At 47.3% G+C, this 22,477-nt stretch overlaps 1 protein-coding gene across 3 annotated transcripts in view; it reads left to right on the top strand.

Annotated features, from left to right (window-relative positions):
- INPPL1 (inositol polyphosphate phosphatase like 1) overlaps positions 1 to 22,477 on the top strand; it is an 84,287-nt gene that overhangs the window by 31,918 nt on the left and 29,892 nt on the right. For all 3 annotated transcript variants that reach the window (XM_060273963.2, XM_060273962.2, XM_088668484.1), the window contains 9 exons: positions 428 to 578; positions 1,282 to 1,402; positions 9,524 to 9,664; positions 10,178 to 10,268; positions 11,823 to 11,912; positions 16,353 to 16,451; positions 17,187 to 17,337; positions 18,430 to 18,536; positions 21,077 to 21,179. In XM_060273963.2, the coding sequence (XP_060129946.1) occupies positions 428 to 578; positions 1,282 to 1,402; positions 9,524 to 9,664; positions 10,178 to 10,268; positions 11,823 to 11,912; positions 16,353 to 16,451; positions 17,187 to 17,337; positions 18,430 to 18,536; positions 21,077 to 21,179 (1,054 nt within the window). The remainder of the gene's footprint in view (positions 1 to 427; positions 579 to 1,281; positions 1,403 to 9,523; positions 9,665 to 10,177; positions 10,269 to 11,822; positions 11,913 to 16,352; positions 16,452 to 17,186; positions 17,338 to 18,429; positions 18,537 to 21,076; positions 21,180 to 22,477) is intronic.

The raw sequence follows: 22,477 nt of genomic DNA on the forward strand, positions 1-22,477 counted from the left end.
TGTTCCCAGAATTACAGTTCTTAGAGAGGTTTTAACAACCAATCCAACTGGGGGGGCAGAGTTGCCATCGACAGCCTTTCCCCCCTCCATGGATTTGTCTATTACTATTTTAAAGCCATCCAGGTTGATGGCCGTCACTGCCTCCAGTGGCAGGGAGTTCCGCAGGCTAACTTCGTCCCTGGGTTCTAGTGCCATGAGAGAGGGAGAACAACGTTTCTCTATCTGCTTCCTCTGTGCCAAGCCTCTTTCCTGCATTTTCTCCAAACCTAAAAAATCCTAAACGCTGCGACCTTTCCTCAAGGGGGGAATCGCTCCACACGGCTGCCGTTTTCTGAACCCTTTTCCAACATCCTTTTTAAGGCGAGGCGACCGGAATGTCTTTCTCTGTCTTTGCCTTGACGGGTCCTGCTCCCTCCTTTCCCTGCAGACATCTCAAGGGGTCCAGGTGAGGCGGTTCAAGACCCTGAGCGACCTCATCACCCTCTACCTGCAGCCGAACCAAGGCCTCGTCTGCACGCTGCTCTTCCCTGTGGAACGGGAGAAGGACAAGGAGAATGTGGAGGACAGGGACTACTCAGGTACAAGCACACCTTTGTACCCCAACCCACAGGTGGTCGAACTTATCTGCTCCCCTCTCGAAAGCCCTTTGCACCAATGGGGACAGGAAGACCCTTACCTTAGGGCAATGTTGGCCAAACTTGGGTCTCCAGCTGTTTTGGGACTACAATTCCCATCATCCCTGACCACTGGTCCTGTTAGCTAGGGATGATGGGAGTTGTAGTTACCCGATGTGAGGCAGAGAAGCCCTCAAGGGCCAAGCAAGATGACAATTTGGGACCACCTTATCTACAAGACTGACCGCTTCGATCAGCAGAACTTGCCCTATTACAAGCGCCACAAAATTCGTGTTCCACATTTGTAAGAACTTGTATATAATTTTTTAAAAAAATTATATATACAGATAACTTTGGAACTCCCTGCCTATTGACCCCAGGAAGGCACCCTCGCTGCCCTCTTTTTCGGCACCTGCTAAAAACCACTTTTGTTCAGACAAAGCCTGCCCACGTGTTTAGGAAGCCGGTGTGAGTTTTAATCTGCTTTTAGTTTATTGGTATTCCAACTTTCCAGATGTGTTAATTTATTCCTTCCTGATAGTTTTATTGTTTTGGGGTTGTTCTTTTTTTTGGTATTAAACAAAACAACAACCACCCTGCCAGCCGCCCACACATTGCAGCTTGGTGACCCTGTTTCAGCCGACCGTTTGCCTTCTGCCTTCCACAGATGGGGAGGACGAGAAGCCCCCGCTGCCGCCCCGATCAGGGTCCACCAGCCTTCCTGTTGGCAGCACTGCCGCCGGCCTGGCTAGCAACGCCCCTGCTGTGCAGGATGGAGCACTCGAAAGGTAAATAATACCCTTTCCGCATCTGTAAGAAATGGATCTTTTACTCTCCGGAACTCCCTGCCACTTGACATTAGCCAGGCCCCTTTGCTTTACTTACTCCTTTCGGCTAAAAACAGTTTTGTTTCACCTACCCACAAATCCTGATATGTTTTTAATTTATTGCTTTTTTAAAAAAAAATATTGTTCTTACTATTAATTTTTTTCTTTCTTTTATTAAACAGCTCTGAGGTTTTTTTTAAAAAACAATCAAGTGGGGTGTGTGTGTGTGTGTGTGTGTGTACATACATGGGTGAAACTCGGAAAATTAGAGTATCGTCGAAAAGTGTGTTTATTTCAGTAATCCAACTTAGAAGGTGAAACCAATATATGAGATAGATGCATGACATGCAAAGCAAGATATGTCAAACCTTTATTTGTTGTCATTGTAATTATTTGTCGTTAGGCGGGTTAATTATAACTGGAATGTAATTAATGAAATGTAATAGCGATGTTTATTTTTGTATTATTGTAACTATTTGTTTTATTTCTGTGGAATTTCCAAAAGAAAGCATTTTTAAAAATTAAAAGAAAAATAAAAAATAATAAGTTGCATTACTGAAATAAATGCACTTTTCGACGATATTCTAATTTTCCGAGTTTACCTGTATATACCATTAGGTATAAAATATGTGAGGATGTGGGTTTCTGCCAGTGGGGTATGCTGGGGGTTTTGTTTTTGCTGCCCACCCCCTTTGCAGATGTTGGTGGTCTTCATCCTCTAGTACCGACTGCCCCCCTCCCAAATTTGACCAGGTCCCTTTTCTCTCCCCCTTTAGATGTGATGCAAGATTATCTAATTGTGAAATGTACCTCTGAAAATGTAGTTATCTGTTTGTTTTGCTTATGAACTGCTTCCCGTAAAACAGCCTGGTGCAATTTAACATGTCCTGAGCCCCCCCCCCATCGCTCTCGGCACCGAGTAAGAATGTTGAGAGATTCAGCATGCAGCGCAGAGTTAAACTGGGGAACTCCCTGCCACAGGAGGCAGTGATGGCCCCCAGCTTGGGTGGCTTTGAAAGAGATTTAGACAAATTCATGGAGGGGAAGGCTTATCAATAGCTACTAGCCATGAGCATGTGGGATGCAAAGGGTTAAGTGCAGTCAAGTCACAACAATCCCTAGATAGTCCACTTGGAGGACTGAGGAGGAGGATATGACTAAGCGTAGTTTCCTCTTCCTTCACATGCAAATGAGTTGAGGAAGTGGCAGATAAATCCTGAAGGAAACAGCCATTTCCCCTCTCTTGGACCAGACCTCTTGGACTACACACATCTTAGTGAGTCTCTCCCTCAAGGCCTCCAGCCTAGAGAGAGAGATGAGATGGAGTCTCACTTCTTATAAGTGAACTTCACAATGTATATATTACCTTTTAACTAAGCAAGTCTACCTCTTGAGTGTGCTGTACCTCGAGATGCTTGTAAGTAAACATCTTTTATACTTTTAAGAGCATTGTGTTGTGTCTTTTCTTTTAAGAGGGAAAAAGGGGAAATACCAGGAAAATACACTTTATTTTAGTGGCTTAAATCAAGCCTGCGCAAACGTTCTTCTGCTGTGTATTTTGCAAAAGGGGAATGTTTTACTCTGCTAAAGTTTTGTGCTTGCTAGCGCAAGCGGGGATAGGATATATTAAACAATATCTCCTCATCCACATTCCTGAACATTCCCACATAGGGTTATTGCGGCCCAGAGTTGCGTATTTTGTGTATTTTTGAAGGATTGATTTGGATTGTGATTTTGAACTCTGTAGGATTTTTCCAGTTAGGATTTCCTGGTTGAGCACATGGTCTCTTTGTTCTGCAGTGTGCTTGGGGGATTAACTACCCCTCCCCTCCCTCAGAGTTTACAGCACTGAGAAAGCTCAGAGGTAGTGAAGATATTTTTGAGATTTTGAATTTGATTTTTGAAAGATTTTTGAATTTTGGAAATTTTTGAAGTTTTAAGATGGCAAGCTCCAGTTTTGATAGTGAGGCAAGACCAAGTTTTATGCTGCTGGATGACAATAATTTTGTGCAGTGGAAGCAGCGCGTTTTAGTTTATCTTGCTGCTAGGCGTGTTCTGCAGGCCATTAAGGAAGAAAAGCCTACAGGAACCGATGCAGAAGCTTTAGCTAAGATAGAAGCTTGGAGTATTAAAAATGATGAAGCCAAGCACATAATTTTGAGCAGTTTGAGGAATGAGCATCTATCAATGATAAATTTTGAAGATGATGCATCTAAGATCCTAGAGGACATTGAACGCATTTATGCACAATCTACAGAGAGTTCCTATAGATACTTGTTGGATAAGTTACTCAAGTTGAAGATGAATTCTAGAGAAGAGTTTACAGAGCATTTTAAGAATTTTTCTGAGATTGTTCAAAGAATTGCCCTTACTCCCAGAGCCTTTGATGATGTGACTAAAGTAACGTTTATGCTTGAATCATTGGGACCTACGTTTGCTCCATTTAAAAGTATAATGGATCACACAAAGGATTTAACTTTTAATGAGCTTATCAACCATTTAAGAGAGGAATGCAGAGATAGCCTTGATTCTCAAGAAAGGAATCCAAGGAGGAAGGATAGCAGCTATGCATCCAAGCATTTTGGAAAGTCCAGACAGACATCTAGAGAAATAATTTGTTTTAAATGCAATGGGAAAAACCACATAGCAAGGAACTGCAAGAGTCAAAATGGGGATAAAGTTGAATCCCACCCCTCAAAACCACAAGGTGTTAAGAAGGGGAGTCATGAGCAAACCATGTTGATGCAGGAGAGGAGTTTAGCTGTCCAGGATTGTGAAAATAAGCGCAATAAGTGGATTCTTGACAGTGGAGCGAGTTCTCATTTCTGTTATGAAAAGGAGTATTTTAATGAGATTAATGGGGATGAAACCTCTGAAATTGAGATTGCTGATGGCAACATTGTAAAGGCAATTGGTTCAGGAACTGTGAATTTGAAATTCAACGTAGATCATGAAACAATTAATACTAAGATAACTGAAGTTAAGTTTGCACCAAAGCTTAATTGCAACTTACTCAGCGTGTCCAGTTTGGACAGGAAAGGTTTTAAAATTACATTTGAAAAAGGACAATGTATTGTGACTAAGCATGATGAAGTTTATGTTCAAGGCACACTAAAGGATGGTGTATATGAGCTTAATGTTTCAGAGAACCAGCAGAACCAGTCTGCAAAGGTGGCGCAACCAAGTCAAAAGGACGAAGGAAGTCTGGAACTCTGGCACAAGAGACTTGGACACAGAGACACCAACGTTATTCTGGAACTACAGAAAGGTGATCTTGTGAGAGGTCTGCAGGTAAAGCAAAGCAACACAAATACACCAACATCAAAATGTATAACTTGTGTTAGTGAGAAAGCAACTAAACCTTCTTTCCCACGTTGTGCAGAGAAGAGAAGCACTAAAGTATTGGACATTGTCCATACAGATCTATGTGGACCAATGAATGTGTCTTCTCTAGGAGGTAATAAATATATTTTGATATTTTTGGACGATTTCTCGAGATTCTGCGTAGCCTACTTTATCAAGGAGAAGAGTGAGACAGTGGAATTGTTCAGGGACTATCTTAACATGGTCAAGAACAAGTTCCAGCGAGCCCCTTCCATTTTAATGTCCGATAATGGTGGGGAATTTTGTTCACATGAGATGCAGGCCGTCATGGCTAGAGAAGGCATATCACACGTGACCACAGTTGCCTACACACCCCAACAAAACTCAATTGCAGAGAGGAAATTTAGATCCATTTTGGAAATGACAAGGTGCATGCTAAAGGAAGCTAACTTGTCACACAGGCTGTGGGGTGAAGCGGCTCGTTGCTCAGTCTATCTTCAGAACAGACTGCCCACAAAAGGCGCAGAGCGCACACCATTTGAACTTTGGCATGGAAAAGCCCCAAATTTGTCACATATACGTGTATTTGGAAGTTTGTGCTACTATCATGTGCCCAAGGAGCACAGACACAAACTTGATTCCAGAGCGAAGGCAGGGATCCTAGTTGGGTACGCTTCTGGAGGAAAAGGATATAGAGTCTTGGATCCGCAAACTGGCAAGACAAGTTCGCAGCATGTAATTTACTTCGATGAGCAAGGCAAAGTTGATACAAAGGACACTGCCATTGATTGTTCCAAGGAGCCACAGGATGAGGAATTTGTGATTTTTCCTTTTGAACCAATACAAAGTACTAATCCAACTTCTAGTGTCGTAGCACCCCCTATAGGTGACACCCGAGAAGACGTGGAGGTCCAGGCCCCTGGCAGCACCAGAGACGAAGATGATGACGAGCAGCTGTATGGGGATATGCCACTGCTGGAGGAGGATGAGGAAGCTGATGCGGTCGAAAGACCAGAGGTCAGACGCTCATCCAGAACCAACAGAGGTGTTCCACCATTACGGCTGTCCTACCTTACAAGGTCGGCGTCTCCACAGGAACCTTCCAAATGGGAAGAGATAGAGAGGATGCCACCAGATGAAGCCAGTCTCTGGAGGAAAGCTGCTCAGGAGGAGATAGATGCACTTCATCGGAACAGGACCTGGACACTCACAGAACTACCTCCTGGTAAGGAAGCAATTGGAAGTAAATGGGTGTTCAAGGTTAAAAAGGGTTCAGAAGGGGAGGTGCAACGCTACAAAGCTAGGCTTGTGGCACAAGGTTTTTCCCAGAAGTATGGAGAGGATTACGATCAAGTGTTTGCACCGACAGTTCGATACAGCAGTGTCAGACTACTTTTAAGTATTGCAGCATCTAAGCAAATGTCAGTTTACCATATTGACATTGCGACAGCCTTTCTTCACGGCGAAATTTCTGAGCAGATTTATATGAAGCAGCCCAAAGGTTTCATTAAACCAAATGAGGCACATCTAGTGTGCAAGCTGCAGAAAGGACTTTATGGTTTGAAGCAAGCAGCGAGGGCTTGGAACCAGAAACTCCATGAGATGCTGGTGCAGCTTGGGTACAAGCAAGGGACTGCTGATAAGTGCTTGTACACCAAACAAAGGAATGGACAGTTTTCGTACATTTTAGCCTTTGTTGACGACCTTTTAATTTCTACGTCAAATGAGAAAGACTATAAAGACATAGTCAAACACCTCAACAGGGAAGTAGAGGTCAAGGAACTTGGAAAAGTGAAATACTACTTGGGAATTCAAGTTGAGAGAGAAGAGGATGGATCGTTCTTACTCAGCCAAAGGCAAAAGATAACTGAACTGATTGAAAGCATGCAGATGCAGGACGCACACCCAGTTGCGACACCGATGGCCACAGACTTCTTGAAGAATCAACAAGGTTCGAAGTTGCTGCCAAACAACACGCAATACAGGTCAGCGATTGGCAAACTTTTGTATTTGGTTACCACATGCAGACCTGACCTGGCAAGTGCAGTGGGGATCCTAAGTAGGAAAGTAAGTTGTCCCACTGAGCATGATTGGGCTGGAGTTAAGAGGGTTGTTCGTTATCTAAAGGGAACCATGGACTGTAAATTAAAACTGCCAGCTGTCAGAGACCCTAAACTGCTTGGGTACACTGATGCGGATTGGGCTGGGGACAATAAGGATTATAAATCCACAAGTGGCTATGTTTTTATGTATGGGGACGGAGCTATTGCATGGGGCAGCTATAAACAGAAATGTGTAGCTTTATCGTCCACAGAATCTGAGTACATTGCGGCTTCGGAAGCTTGCAGAGAGATCCCCTGGCTGGATCAGCTCCTGAAGGACTTTGGCGTGCCAAGAACGGGACCTGTCAGCTTGATGGAGGACAATCAGAGCAGTATGAAGCTGACACAAAGTGAAAAGTTCCTTGCACGCACCAAACACATTGGGGTCAGGTACCACTACATACGCCAGGTGATCGAGGATGGACTTGTTGAAATGTGTTACTGCAACACTGACCAGATGACTGCAGATGTCCTAACAAAGCCCCTGCCAAGAGAGAAGTTCCAGGATCTTCGTGGCAAGCTGGGACTCTTGGGTGGTTGATTAAAGTTATTTATGTATGTTTTTGTGTATGTTGTGAATTGCCTGAGAAGGGGTTTGTGGGATGCAAAGGGTTAAGTGCAGTCAAGTCACAACAATCCCTAGATAGTCCACTTGGAGGACTGAGGAGGAGGATATGACTAAGCGTAGTTTCCTCTTCCTTCACATGCAAATGAGTTGAGGAAGTGGCAGATAAATCCTGAAGGAAACAGCCATTTCCCCTCTCTTGGACCAGACCTCTTGGACTACACACATCTTAGTGAGTCTCTCCCTCAAGGCCTCCAGCCTAGAGAGAGAGATGAGATGGAGTCTCACTTCTTATAAGTGAACTTCACAATGTATATATTACCTTTTAACTAAGCAAGTCTACCTCTTGAGTGTGCTGTACCTCGAGATGCTTGTAAGTAAACATCTTTTATACTTTTAAGAGCATTGTGTTGTGTCTTTTCTTTTAAGAGGGAAAAAGGGGAAATACCAGGAAAATACACTTTATTTTAGTGGCTTAAATCAAGCCTGCGCAAACGTTCTTCTGCTGTGTATTTTGCAAAAGGGGAATGTTTTACTCTGCTAAAGTTTTGTGCTTGCTAGCGCAAGCGGGGATAGGATATATTAAACAATATCTCCTCATCCACATTCCTGAACATTCCCACAGAGCAGCCCTTTTGGGGCATTAATATCCAGAACACCCTTCTTTGTACAAAATGATTTTATCTGTTTGAATTTTGCTTTTGTTTTGAGACCTTTTTTTAAAAAAAACACAAAGCACTCAAAACAAAAATGAATGAATGTATGATAATGGGAAAGTCGCCTTCCCCTCTGTGCCTCCGTTATATCGTAAGAATCTCAGAGGGGCCTGCTGGATCAGGCCAACGGGGACCCATCTAGTCACAGAATCATAGAATTGTCGAGTTGGAAGGGACCCCTAAGGGTCATCTAGTCCAACCCCTGCAAGACAGGAATCTCCGCTAAAGCATCCCTGACAGATGGCCACCCAACCTCTGCTTCAAAACCTCCAAGGAAGGAGAGTCCAGCGCCTCATACTGTCAGAAAGTTCTTCCTAACGTTTAGTCAGAATCTCCTTTCTTGCCATTTGAACCCCTCTCCTCCTTTGCTCAAAGACAAAGATGGCTGCTCAGTTTCAGGGTGTCAGCCCCCCCCCCCGTGTGCCTTCAGGACTCCCTGGTTCTGAATGGGGTAACTGTGCCCCTGAAGAACCAGGTGCGCAGCCTGGGAGTCATTTTGGACTCACAGTTGTCCATGGAGGTGCAGGTCAATTCTGTGTCCAGGGCAGCTGTCTATCAGCTCCATCTGGTACGCAGGATGAGACCCTACCTGCCCGCAGACTGTCTCTACAGAGTGGTGCATGCTCTAGTTATCTCCCGCTTGGACTACTGCAATGCGCTCTACATGGGGCTACCTTTGAAGGTGACCCGGAAACTACAACTAATCCAGAATGCGGCAGCTAGGCTAGTGACTGAGAGCGGCTGCCGAGACCACATAACACCGGTCTTGAAAGACCTACATTGGCTCCCAGTACGTTTCCGAGCACAATTCAAAGTGTTGGTGCTGACCTTGAAAGCCCTCAACGGCCTCAGCCCAGTATACCTGAAGGAGCGTCTCCACCCCCATCGTTCTGCCCGGACACTGAGGTCCAGCTCCGAGGGCCTTCTGGCGGTTCCCTCCCTGCGAGAAGTGAGGTTGCAGGGAACCAGGCAGAGGGCCTTCTCGGTGGTGGCACCTGCCCTGTGGAACGCCCTCCCATCAGATAAACAACTACTGTACCTGACTTTTAGAAACAAAATAAAAAAATTCCTTCAGTAGCACCTTAAAGACCAACTACTTAGTTGGTCTTTAAGGTGCTACTGAAGGAATTTTTTTATTTTGTTTCGACTCAGACCAACACGGCTACCTACCTGTAACTGACTTTTAGAAGACATCTGAAGGCAGTTTAGGGAAGATTTTTAATGTTTGATCTTTTATTGTGTTTTTAATATCCTGTTGGAAGCCGTCTGGGCTGGGGAGGCCCGGCCAGATGGGCGGGGTATAGGCAATAAATTATTATTATTATTATTATTATTATTATTATTATTATTATTATTATTATTATTCCTCTTACAGCGCCACCAACGGGCTGAGCACCGTTTCCCACGAGTACCTGAAAGGCAGCTACTCCCTCGACCTGGAGGCTGTGAAGGCTGGTGCGAGCAGCCTGCCCCACCTGAACAAAACCCTTGTCACTTCCTGCAAACGCCTGCACAGGTGAGACGGGAAAGGGGAGCAGAGCAGCGCCCGCCTGCCTGTTGACATAATAGGCGGCTGGTGAATCGTGCTTTGGGTAAACAGAGGTGGAACAAGGCTTGCTGCGAGGGCCAGCTCTTCAAATCAGGGCTGGGAGCGGCTAGTAAAAACCTCAAAATAAGCAGAATAAGCTTGGGCGTTGCATGCAGTTAGTTCAGGCAATTCAAGAACTGACGAGAGTATGGTGGTGTTTTTTAAAATACAGTCTGACAAATGTCTGGGTTGAAGAGCTAGAGCAGGCACCCCCCAAACTGCGGCCCTCCAGATGTTTTGGACTGCAATTCCCATCTTCCCTGACCACTGGCCCTGCTAGCTAGGGATCATGGGAGTTGTAGGCCAAAAACATATGGAGGGCCGCAGTTTGGGGGTGCCTGAGCTAGAGAGAGAATAAGGAGAACCAGGAAGTGTGTGGGGGGGTTGGCAGGAAGGACCGCTCTGCCGCAGAAATATAAAACCTGGCTCTTGTTCTTCCAGCGAGGTGGATAAGGTTTTGTCTGGCTTGGAGATCCTGTCTAAGGTGTTTGACCAGCAGAGCTCCCCCATGACCTCCCGGATCTTGCAGCAGGTGAGTGTGGCGATTGGAAGCAGAAGAGCGCCCCCCCCCAATAACTGAGTGGCTGGAGCACTTTTTTTCTGCAAGGAAAGATTAAAAGCGGCTTTTTGGGGTTAGGGATTTGGCAGATCTGGGAAAGGGAAACTGAGATGAGCATGGAGCAGCCCTTGATTCATTTGAAGGTGGCTCTATCTCCTCTCGGTCTCCTTTTCCAGGCTAAACATACCCAGCTCCTTCAACCGTTCCTCATCAGGCTCGGGTTTCCAGACCCTTGGTCGCCCCCCCCCCCGCCCACTTTCCAGCTTGTCAACACCCTTCTTAAATTGTGGTGCCCAGAACTGGACACAGGACTCCAGGTGTGGTCTGTCAAGGCAGACTAGAGAGGGGCTACTCCTTCCTTGACTTCTAGACTTCTGTAGATGCAGCCTAGAATAGTGTTAGCCTTTTTTGCCGCTGCATCACACTGTTGATTCGTGACTTGTGGTCCACAATGACCCCTAAATCCTTGTCCTGCTAGTAAGCCAGGTTGCCCCCCCCCCCGGCCATCTTAAATTTGTGCATCTGGTTCTTCCTGCCTAAGTGCAGGAATGAAATCCACTCGTTTAGTTTGGGCTTCAATCTGTTAAGGTCCTTTTGAATTCCGATTCTACGACATTAGCTGCCCCCTCCGCCAGTTTGGTGTCCAGCCTGCAAACTGGATGAGAATTCCCTCAATTCCTTCAGCCAAGTCATTTAGAGAGCTACGTGTTTTGCTCTCCAGAAAGTCCCCCCCCCCCTGAGCCTCCGAAAGTGGCCCCAACTGAACCCCGGCGGAAGGTGGGCTGCTTTTGAGAACCAGTGTAGTTTAATGGTTAGAGCGTTGGACTATTTCATGGGAGAGCAGAGTTTGCGTCCCCACTCAGCCATGACGCTGACTGTGTGTGGCCTTCTCTCAGCCCAACCTACCTCACAGGGTTGTTGTCAGGGAGAGCCATGCAGGACACCGTCAGCTCCTGGGGGGGGGAAGGGGGGCGTAAATGGAGCCAAATAAATAAATAAAACTAGACAAAAGAGGGTAAGGCTGTCAGTGCCTTATCCTCTCCCCCCCCCCCTTATTCATTTGTCTGATTTAATTTATTTATTTACTAGTCATGATGGCTAGTAAATTAATTGAAAAACAAATTTATGTATTTTACTGGATCAGAGGTAGCCTCCCTCTAATTCAACGGAACGGAATCTGAATCCTGTGAGCTCATATCTATTCCCACCTGTCCTACCTGGGACACCGTATGTTGTGTCAGGTGTGGGGGCAGGTAAGGGCACAACAATTAGCTGATCCTCGGGGCTTGCAGGGCACGGGGTTTTCGCAAGTGCCGATGATGATCAGCTTCACCGAAAAAAAACCTGTGTATTCATTACCAGCCCGTCCTCCGTGTTCTTTCTGGTTTGCTGCCTGGAACAGGACTTGAGACTGGCACCCCCAGTATCAGTTCCTGGACCCCCCCCCCGAGCGTCTCCTGCCCCTCCTGTGCCAGAAAGCTTCTCCCGGGTCTTTGTTTCCCAACCCTCTTATCTTCTGGTCCCCAGACCGCCAGCCAAACCGGAGAGCAGGAGCTGGAGAGCCTCGTCCTGAAGCTATCCATCTTGAAGGACTTCCTGTCCAGTATTGAGAAAAAGGTGAGTGCCAGGCACTCTTGTCCTCCTCCTCCACCTCCTCCTCCTCCTCCTCCTCCTCCTCCTCCTCACTGACGGGTCTGGTGGCTGTTTCTGGGCTGCAGCCATGAAACCTGGTAAGGGGGGGCACCCTCTGCCCCTCCCCGTCTTCTCTGGAAGGAGAGTGGGATGGAGCCCAATGCTGCTGCTGTTTGTTTATTATCTGTCCTGTGCCCTAAGCTCCCAGAGTGGGATAGAGCAGTAAAACACAATATTAAAAACAATTTCAAGCAACTTGCGAAAATTAGTTACAGGTAGGTAGCCGTGTTGGTCTGAGTCGAAGCAAAATAAAACAATTCCTTCGGTAGCACCTTAAAGACCAACTAAGTTTTTATTTTGGTATGAGCTTTGGTATGAGCTTTGTTTTATTTTGCGAAAATTAGGTGTGCCTTGATAATGCACGTGTCAAAAGCCAGGGGGTAAAGAGGGGGGTGTCCTCAGCATCCTCTGAAGATGCCAGGTGCACCTCTTTGGCGAGGGAGTCCCATGACTTAGGGGCCACCACAGAGGAGACCCTCTCCTGAGCTTCTGAGGGCAGAGGAACTGTCAAGAGGGCCCTGTGTTGATCTCGGCGGCTGGAAGCCCCCTTTTGGTTGTATGGGGACTGCACATCTTGAATTGGGCACATCTTGAATTGGGCCCAGAAATGACCTGGCAACCAGCGCAGTTATTTTAGAACGGGGGAAACATCGTGTGATCTAAATGGGACCTCAGCCAGTGACCCAGCTGATGTGTTTCAGGCCAGTTGATTTGATTTGATTTATTATTACGGTTCTTGACCAGCACACATAAATATGCAATACATAAAATCAATAAAAGAAAACAAGAATATATAAAAATAGACACTAAGCATAAGTTTTAACAATTGGTTAAAATAAAACTAATTAAAAGGAGTATTACTACTTAGGGAGGTAGACTGCAGCAGTTAATATCACTGGGTCCTCTTTAGCTAGTCCTGAAGATGTTCTGAGGATATTTGGACACTGCTAATTAGATTGGACAGAATTTTTATGGCTCTAGCACAGAATTTGGCAACCTTCGCTGACACATTAGGGTTAGCGTCGGAAAGAAGCCACTCTATATAGAAATTATCCGAGCGTCCAGGTAGCTCTGCCAGTATAGTGTGGATAAGCTCGCCTCGCACCTCCTTCAGGCCAGTGGAAGTTTTCGAGTCGTCTTCAAGGGCAGCCCCACGCAGAGCACATTGCAGCCATCGAATCTGGAAGTTACCGAAGTGTGGAGTTCAAATAATCTCCGTCTAAAAGCAGCCATAGCTGGCGATCGCGCCGTATCTGGGAAAAGGCCCTCCTTGCCACCGAGACCGCCTGAGCCTCCAGTGGCAGGATTGAATCCAAGAGGGAGATGGAATTCTCGCCCTGCCCGCCAGTCCTTGCCTTCTCCCACAAGGGGGGGGGAAGCATGAAGGGATCTGAGTGCTTGGCTCTCGGACATACTCCAGAACCTTCCCCATCTGGCAAACTCTTTAGACCGTGGTTTAAAAAGAGGTGGCAATTTGTGTGTGTGTGGGGGGGGGGGAGATGATAAATTGCAAGCCTGCCTATCCGCAAGCAGCCCTTGTCATCCACATTTTTACCGGCTGCAGTTTGGTTTTTCAGGAGTGGGGAGGGGATTGGGGAGGGGGTCTTCCTGCTTGGAGAATGTGGCAGGGGTGGGCATGGGGGCAGGCAAGCCCTTGACCCTGGAAGCTTGTTGGGGGAAGGTGCTGGGAGGACAATGGGAACCCTGAAATTTTGCGCTCTCTCTCGCATTATTGTCCCCATGCTCAATGTATTTTCTCAGCTGCTAAGTCCTTCGATTTCCACCGGGTCAAATTGCAAGCCAGCGTGCTTATGACCGAAGCCTTGTTTCAGTTTGTGGTGGGTGATTTGGTAGAACAGTGCCTTTCCCATCAAGTAACCACAAACCAGAAGTTTGCTGGGGTGGTGAGCTGCTTGTCCAGAAAGGGGAGGGGGTTGCTCCCCTGCCCCCCACCCCCAGCACTGCTTACGGCTCGAGGGTGCGCATCCTGAGTGCACTGTCCCGTTTTTGACCAAGTACAGTGGTACCTTGGTTCTCAAACGCCTTGGTACTCAAACAGCTTGGAACCCAAACACTGCAAACCCGGAAGTAAGTGTTCCGGTTTGCAAACTTTTTTCGGAAGCCGAATGTGCTCCGTTTTGAGTGTTACGCTGAGGTCTGTCTGTTTTTGCTATTTATTTTGTGGTTTTGCGGCTTTTTTGCTTTGTTTTTGTGACTGTGTAGAACCCAGTTCAGCTACTGATTGATTGATTGATTGATTGTGTGACTGCAGTACATTGTTTATTGCTTTCATTTTATGGATCAATCGTCTCATTAGATCAGGGTCCCCAAATTATGGCCCGGGGGCTGCATATGGCCCGGGAGGCTCTTTTATGCGGCCCCCAGCAACCCCCCCGCCCGCTCTTACCGGCACGGCTGCCCACTTCTGACCCGGAAAAGCGACGGAAATAGCTTGCGCATGTGCGCAAGCGCGTCATTTCCGGTGTACGTCCGGGTCGGAGGAGGCTCCTGCACATGCGCAGAAGCTATTTCTGGCACTTTCCAGGTCGGGAGTGTGTCAGAAATAGCGCATGCGCATGGGCGCGCCCGCCCGCGCACTCCCGCGTGCCAGTGCGCGCCCCTTGGCCCGCCGCACAAATAGCGCGGTGGGCATCCGGCCCGAAGCCAGGTAAGTTTGGGGACCCCTGCATTAGGTAGTAAAATTCATGTTAAATTGCTGTTTTAGGGGTTGCTTTTAAAAGTTGGGAACAGATTTTGCATTACTTTCTATGGGAAAGCGCACCTTGGTTTTAGAATGCTTCTGTTTTGGAACAGACTTCCGGAACAGATTAAGTTTGAGAACCAAGGTACCACTGTAGATGGATGCCCTAGGAGAAAACTGGGGTCTGATTTGGGGGTCATGAGTAGTTGCCAAGTATCTCAAACTCTCAGTAGTGCTGCCAGGACAGAGCTTTGGGGCAGAGCTCACGGGCCCCACTCAGCAGGGCGTGTGCACATGGGCCTCCCAAAACACAGCAGGGCTGGCTGGCTGCAGAGGCAAGAAATTAAAATTAACCCCCGTGGCCGCCTCCTCCAGCCCCCAGTGAGGTCGGTAAACCCCTAGAATTCCCCATGCCCTCCGCTCTTCTAAAATTCTGCAGTGTAAACACACACAGGCACCTATTGCCTTTCTTCCCTTTCCCTCACCTTGGGAATGAAAATAAATTCCCCGAAAGCAAACCAAATGATGGAGTCCCATTTTTATTAGACTGCCGCAGACCTAGGAAAGACAACATATGCAAAAGCGGTTGGGCTTGTTGCCTTTGTACATGGTTGCTAATGTCCTCGGAGCAGAATTTGGGTGGAGGGGGCGGGCGAGTGGGGCTGAGTAACAGAGAGAGGGGCTGCTGGGGGGCAGGGGTCACAAACATCATGGAGGTGAAGGAATTGGGGGGGGGGTGTCCTGTGGCTGGAAGATGCCTGTATCCTGTGTGTGTGGGGGGGAGTCCTGCTGTGAATGGGGAGGGGGCAATTGCATTCACATGCATCTCTTTATGGAGCCCAGGCTCTTGGCTCCTCCTGTTTTTAATTGCTGTAGTGTAGGAAATAAGCAACTGTCTTCTCAGTGGTGGCACCCGCCCTGTGGAACTCCCTCCCACCAGATGTCAAGGAAATAAACAACTAGACTGGTGACTGGGAGTGGCTGCCGAGACCACATAACACCGGTCCTGAAAGACCTGCATTGGCTCCCAGTACGTTTCCGAGCACAATTCAAAGTGTTGGTGCTGACCTTTAAAGCCCTAAATGGCCTCAGCCCAGTATACCTAAAGGAGCATCTCCACCCCCATCGTTCTGCCCGGACACTGAGGTCCAGCTCCGAGGGCCTTCTGGCGGTTCCCTCCCTGTAAGAAGGGAGGTTACAGGGAACCAGGCAGAGGGCCTCCTCAGTGGTGGCACCCGCCCTGTGGAACGCCTTCCCACCAGATGTCAAGGAAATAAACAACTATCTTTTAGAAGACATCTGAGGGCAGTTTAGGGAAGTTTTTAATGTTCAATCTTTTATTGCGTTTTTAATAACCTGTTGGAAGCCACCCAGAGTAGCTGGGGAAACCCAACCAGATGGGCAGGTTAGAAATAATAATAATAATAATAATTATCATTATCATTATCATTATCATTATCATTATCATTATCATTAATTTCAACAGGATTGTCTTAACTGTCTAATTTAACTGTTGACATTTCCGTATTAGCATCCACACAGCTGCTTTTACACTTTGCAGACTGCTTTAGAAGCCTGTTTTGGGTTAAAGCGGAGTATAAATCGACAACAAGGATAATCCCAAGTTATTGTTATGATCATACTCTTAACTATCTCCCTTGCAGGCTTTGAAAGCTCTCCAGGACATGAGTTCCACAGCCCAGCCTGGGCTTGCCCTGCCTTCTTCACGAAAAGCAAAGAGCATTCCTGTCCAGGCATTTGAGGTAAAAGTCAAGACTTTTCAATCACTCCTTAGGCTCAGCCCGAGGCCCTGAGTTGCAGTTGTCTGCGTCCAGAGAAGGTGCCAGGATTTTGGCCCTCCGTGGTGCAAAAGGAACACTTTGGGCTGAATGTCCCAGAAGCCAAAGAGGCGGTCCAAATTAACCCTTCCGGTCACCAGGGGGCCAGGATTCAGTCGCCTCTGCAACTCCTTCCACACGGTGGCAAAAAAGAGAGCGTGTATTAACTTGCCTCATTCCCTCCATTCCTGTGAAGCTGCCTTGGCATCAGCGTTGGCCTAGGTAGCTCAGCATTGCCAACACTGACTGGCAGAGGCTTCCCAGGGTATCAGGCAGGGGCCCAATCCTCCCTTGAGATGCCCCTGGGACATTCTGCATGCGAAGACGATGCTCTCAGCTAAGGTCCCTTCCCCAATTAATTGAGGAGGCAGCGGCAGTGTAGTGTTAGAGCATCAAACCAAGGCCTGGGAGACCAGGGCTCGGATCCTTACTTGGCCACAAAACTCTTTTGACCAGCCGCTGACTCTCGGCTCAGCCTACCTCGCAGGGTTGTGGTGAGGATCAGCGGGGAGGTGGGTAGCTGTGTGCCCTACCTTGAGCTCCTCATAGGAAAGGTGGCCTATAAACGCTGTAAACATAAACAGATGCGTGAATAATTGCCTTGTGTGTTGAGGAACATCTCATGGGACACCCTCCCTTCTCCCCATCCCTCCCTCTCAGGTGAAGCTGGACCTGACCTTGGGCGACCTCACGAAGATCGGGAAATCTCAGAAGTACACCTTGAGCGTGGATGTGGAAGGTGGGAAGCTTGTTGTGCTGAAGAAGCAGAAGGACTCCCAGGAAGACTGGAACACCTTTGCTCACGACAAGAGTAAGGAGGAGCCCCAAGTGTATCTCTCGCTGGAGACCCCCCCCCCAAGCGGTGCCCCTCTTGGGGACCGAGTCTCCTTTGCCCTCCCTGGCTCATCTTCCCCTCCAGATGATCAGGTTGTGGCCTTTTGAGGAATCCACCTTAAGGAAGAAGCCCTCTCCAAAGAACAACTGATTTGGGGAGGGGGGAGGGTTTCGTCGTCATGTTTTGGTGATACCTGTAGGAGCGTCTCCACCTCCATCGTTCTGCCCGGACACTGAGGTCCAGCGCCGAGGGCCTTCTGGCGGTTCCCTCACTGCGAGAAGCCAAGTTACAGGGAACCAGGCAGAGGGCCTTCTCGGTAGTGGCACCCGCCCTGTGGAACTCCCTCCCACTAGATGTCAAAGAGAAAAACAACTACCAGACTTTTAGACGACATCTGAAGGCAGCCCTGTTTAGGGAAGCTTTTAATGTTTAATAAATTACTATATTTTAATATTTCTGCTGGAAGCCACCCAGAGTGGCTGGTGAAACCCAGCCAGATGGGCGGTGTATAAATAATAAATTATTGTTGTTATTATTATTATTATTATTATTATTATTATTATTATTAGTGATTCTCCTGCCTCGACCTGATGGCTTGAGCTGCCCCCTGAAACCTGCCCATAGGGAACACGCTGTCTCAACCTGGTCCACAGCCCAGCGGTGTTGGACTACAACTCCCATGAGCCTCAGCATCTTACGGCTGTGCAGGCCGGGGCTGTTGGGAGTTGTAGTCCAAACAGGTGTCAGGGGGAGGCACCAGGCCAGTGAAGGCTGCATTAAACTCCTACCCGTCTATCTAGATATGAAGGCTAACTGGAAAGGGGGAAGCCAACATTCCTATGCATTGTGTCTGTATTTATTTACTGTAATAAAATTTATACACCCCTTCATTGTAAAAAGAGAGAAAACCCTCCCAAGCGGTTGACACACAAAAAAGATAAAGCAATAAAACAGAAAGGTTGCAGCAATAATTTACAACTTTTGAAAAGTTAAAATAGCAACAGACTGAAAACCAGCTTTCTAAGCACCTGGGCAGGCTTGTCTAAACCTCTTCCTCTTTCTCCCCAGTCCGCCAGCTGATCAAATCCCAGCGGGTGCAGAATAAGCTGGGAATCGTCTTTGAGAAGGAGAAAGAGAAGACTCAGCGGAAGGACTTCATCTTTGTTAGTGCCAGGGTGAGTCTGGAGCGCCAGCGGTCAGGATCCCCTTGGCCAGAGGAGCGTGGAAAGGTCAGGCGGAGGTCCCCAGCGAGCTTCTTGGCCAAGTGGGCGATTTGAACCCTGGTCTCTCCCACGTTCTAGCCATTGCAGCACCATGGGCTCTCAAGATTTACTTATAAATCTTAGAGGTTTTGTAAATAAGTTGAACGGGTTGTCCTTCTGACACCTACGACGCTCTGCAGTCCCTGGCTATGAGCTTTCTCTGTGTGTCTCTGCTTGTCCCCTCACTGCAGTGCCGGATTTATGTATAAGCTAAACAAACTACTGTATAGCTTAGGGCCCCGCTCTCTTGGGGGCCCCCTAAAAAATTAAAGGAAGAAAACCTGGATGTACATTTCCAAAATATAAGATAAAAAATAAAATAGAACCTACATACAGCAACCGTGTTTTGTGTTGTGTAGGCTCCGATGATGTAAGTCTTGGGCCCCGCCTGCTAGCCTGCTCCCTAAAATTTCACTGGTTTGCTCCTTTCTATATATAGGGTGCCTACATTCTGCATGGACTGGCTGCATGCAAGGGACCCAGGTGGCTCTGTGGGTTAAACCACAGAGCCCAGGGCTTGCCGATCAGAAGGTCGATGGTTCGAATCCCTGCAATGGGGTGAGCTCCCGTTGCTCGGTCCCAGCTCCTGCCCACCTAGCAGTTTGAAACCACATCAAAGTGCAAGTAGATAAATAGGGACCGCTGCGGCAGGAAGGTAAATGGGGTTTCCGTGTGCTGCTCTGGTTTGCCAGAAGCGGCTTAGTCATGCTGGCCACATGACCTGGAAGCTGTCTGTGGACAAACGCTGGCTCCCTCGGCCTATAGAGGGAGATGAGCGCCGCAACCCCAGAGTCGGACACGACTGGACCTGATGGTCAGGGGCCCCTTTACCTTTACCTTTATATATAGGGTGCCTACATTCTGCATGGACTGGCTGCATGGCAACATGTGCAAATGGCTCTAGTTACCTATTAGGTCCATAAATTACCATATAGCATCTAAAGGCAGCCCTGTTTAGGGATGCTTTTAATGTTTAATTGATTATTTTATTTTATCTTTCTGTTGGAAGCCGCCCAGAGTGGCTGGGGAAACCCAGCCACATGGGCAGGGTATAAATTATTATTATTATTATTATTATTATTATTATTATTATTATTATTATTATTATATTCAACAACAAAAAACAGTGACAATTTGTTGTTGACAACGAACAGCTGGATAAATAAAGGGCACCATTACCTTCAGTAGCTTAGGGCCTCATCAAACCTAAATCTGGCTCTGCCTCACTGCCATTTCCACCACAAGGAAGGGTTGTTGTTGTTGTTGCGGCTGCCACTCAGGGACGCGAGCGCCTGAGAATGTTGACATCCATGCGCACAGCAACTGGGACCCAGAAGCATCGCTGCCACTGACTGTGGAGGCAGAGCAGAGCCAAAGTGGCCAGCGGCTATCGGTAGCTCACTCCTCCTCCATGAATTTGTAGCATGAATTAGCCTGAGTGGCATGAATTGCAGCCGAAGGGGGTCAGAGAGGGGGCAGTGCCCTGCTGCTCCTGGAGGGAGGGAGGGAGGGAGGGAGGGAGGGAGGGAGGGAGGGAGGGAGGGAGGCCCATGGATGCGGCCGGAGGGGAGGAAAAAGGAGGAAAGAACTGGTAAAAATTCACCAAACCTCCAACATTTATTATTATCATATTTATGATTTTCAGTTTTACACATTTTAATAGAATCATAGAATTGGAAGAGACCACAAGGGCCATCCAGTCCAACCCCCTGCCAAGCAGGAAACACCATCAAAGCATTCTTGACATATGCCTGTCAAGCCTCTGCTTAAAGACCTCCAAAGAAGGAGACTCCACCACACTTCTTGGCAGCAAATTCCACTGCAGAACAGCTCTTACTGTCAGGAAGTTCTTCCTAATGTTTAGGTGGAATCTTCTTTCTTATAGCTTGAATCCATTGCTCCGTGTCTGCTTCTCTGGAGCAGCAGAAAACAATTTTTCTCCCTCCTCCATATGACATCCTTTCATATATTTGAACATGGCTATCATATCACCCCTTAGCCTTCTCTTCTCCAGGCTAAACTTACCCAGCTCCCTAAGCCGTTCCTCATAAGGCATTGTTTTTTGACAATCATTTTAACATTTCAAAACACGACTCCCTTCCCCCTCTTTCTTCGGTTCCTTAAATTTGTTTTTTAATATTTTCTGCAAATTCCAAATTAGTTGACTCATTTGTTCATCTGCTTTAAATGTATACTCTTATAAAACTGCAATCCTGCCGATGTTCTTAAAAGCATCCACAGTTCTGAGAAGTGCAGGTGGATTTGCTGGTGCGTTCCAAGCCAGGGCATCAAGAGGGCTAGAAACATGCTGCTTTAAGAATAGATACGGAAATGGAGGTTATTGCCTAGAAAGTTGGGGAGCCCTGAGAGGTTTGGCCTGCTTGTGTTTTTTCTGAGGCTGTTCTCTTTGTCTTGCTTGCCCTCCTGTCGTGTTCCCGGCCCCCTCACTCCAGAAACGCGAGGCATTCTGCCAACTCCTGCAGCTGATGAAGAACAGACATTCGAACCAGGACGAGCCGGACATGATTTCCATCTTCATTGGCACATGGAATATGGGTCAGTCTTGCTATTGGGGTGTGTGAACCTTTTCCTGGGCTGTCACTGGTGTCGGGGTCAAGAGAGGAGCTGCGGGGAGCAGTCTGCACTCATCTTTATTCCGTAAAATGTACAGACCCCTTGATGGCAGAAACAAAACCAAAAAAACTCCAAAACGGTTTCCGGAAAAGGCAAAACGCAATGATCAATAAGAAGAATAAATTGTAATAATGCAAGACTTTTGGAAAGTTAAAATAAGCCAGAAACAGATTAGAACTCGCACCAACTTTCTAAATACCTGGGTAGGCTTGCCTGTAGACAAAAATGCTTTTAGCAGGCACCCAAAATAGAACAGCGAATGTTCCTGCCCGGCGACAGTACAAAGCCCACGACTTTTGCACATTTAGTCTTTGTGCTTTGGGCAAAGAAAATAACCAAAAATAAAAAGGGGGTGGAAAGCATCTGGGCGTCTGGGAAAATAGACTCTGGCGATCCCACCCACCATTGCACCCAATATGTTTCAGCTATAGTGGTAACTCAAGTTAGAGACGCTCAGGTTACAGACTCCGCTAACCCAGAAATAGTCCCTCAGGTTAAGAACTTTGCTTAAGGATGAGAATAGAAATCACGCGGCGGGGCGGCGGGAGGCCCCCTTAGCCAAAGTGGTGTCTCAGGTTAAGAACGGACCTCCAGAATGAATTAAGTTCTTAACCCGAGGTACTATTGTACAGTCGTACCTTGGATCCTGAATGCCTTGGTACTCGGACATTTTGGCTCCCGAACGCCACAAGCCTGGAAGTGAATGTTCCGATTTTTGAACGTTCTTTGGAAGCCTAACGGACTTCCGGAACGGATTCCGTTCGACTTCCAAGGTACGACGGTATATGCCATTTTGGCTTTAGATGCAATCCTCGGAACGTAACATCTCTTACCGTAATGCAAATTCAAAATACAGTACAGTCATACTTTGGAAGTCGAACGGAATCCATTCCGGAAGTCTGTTTGACTTCCAAAATGTTTGGAAACCAAAGCGCGGCTTCAAATTGGCTGCAGCTAACTCCTGCAGCCAATCAGAAGCCGCGGAAGCCCTGTCGGCTTCCGAAATTAGTTTGCAAACCGGTACAGTCACTTCCAGGTTTGTGGCATTTGGGAGCCGAAACGTTCAGGAACTAAGCTGTTCAACTTCCAAGGTACGACCGCAATGCAAATTACACGAATTCAAAACATTTCCACACAGTCTTAAAAACCAGGAACATCCGTGCTCCTGCCAAAAAGACAAAGAACACTCTCTGCAAAAAACATTAAGAAGAAACAAAAAT

The sequence above is a fragment of the Zootoca vivipara genome, chromosome 4, assembly GCF_965207765.1.
Source record: "Zootoca vivipara chromosome 4, rZooViv2.hap1.1, whole genome shotgun sequence".
NCBI classification, from domain to species: Eukaryota; Metazoa; Chordata; class Lepidosauria; order Squamata; family Lacertidae; genus Zootoca; species Zootoca vivipara.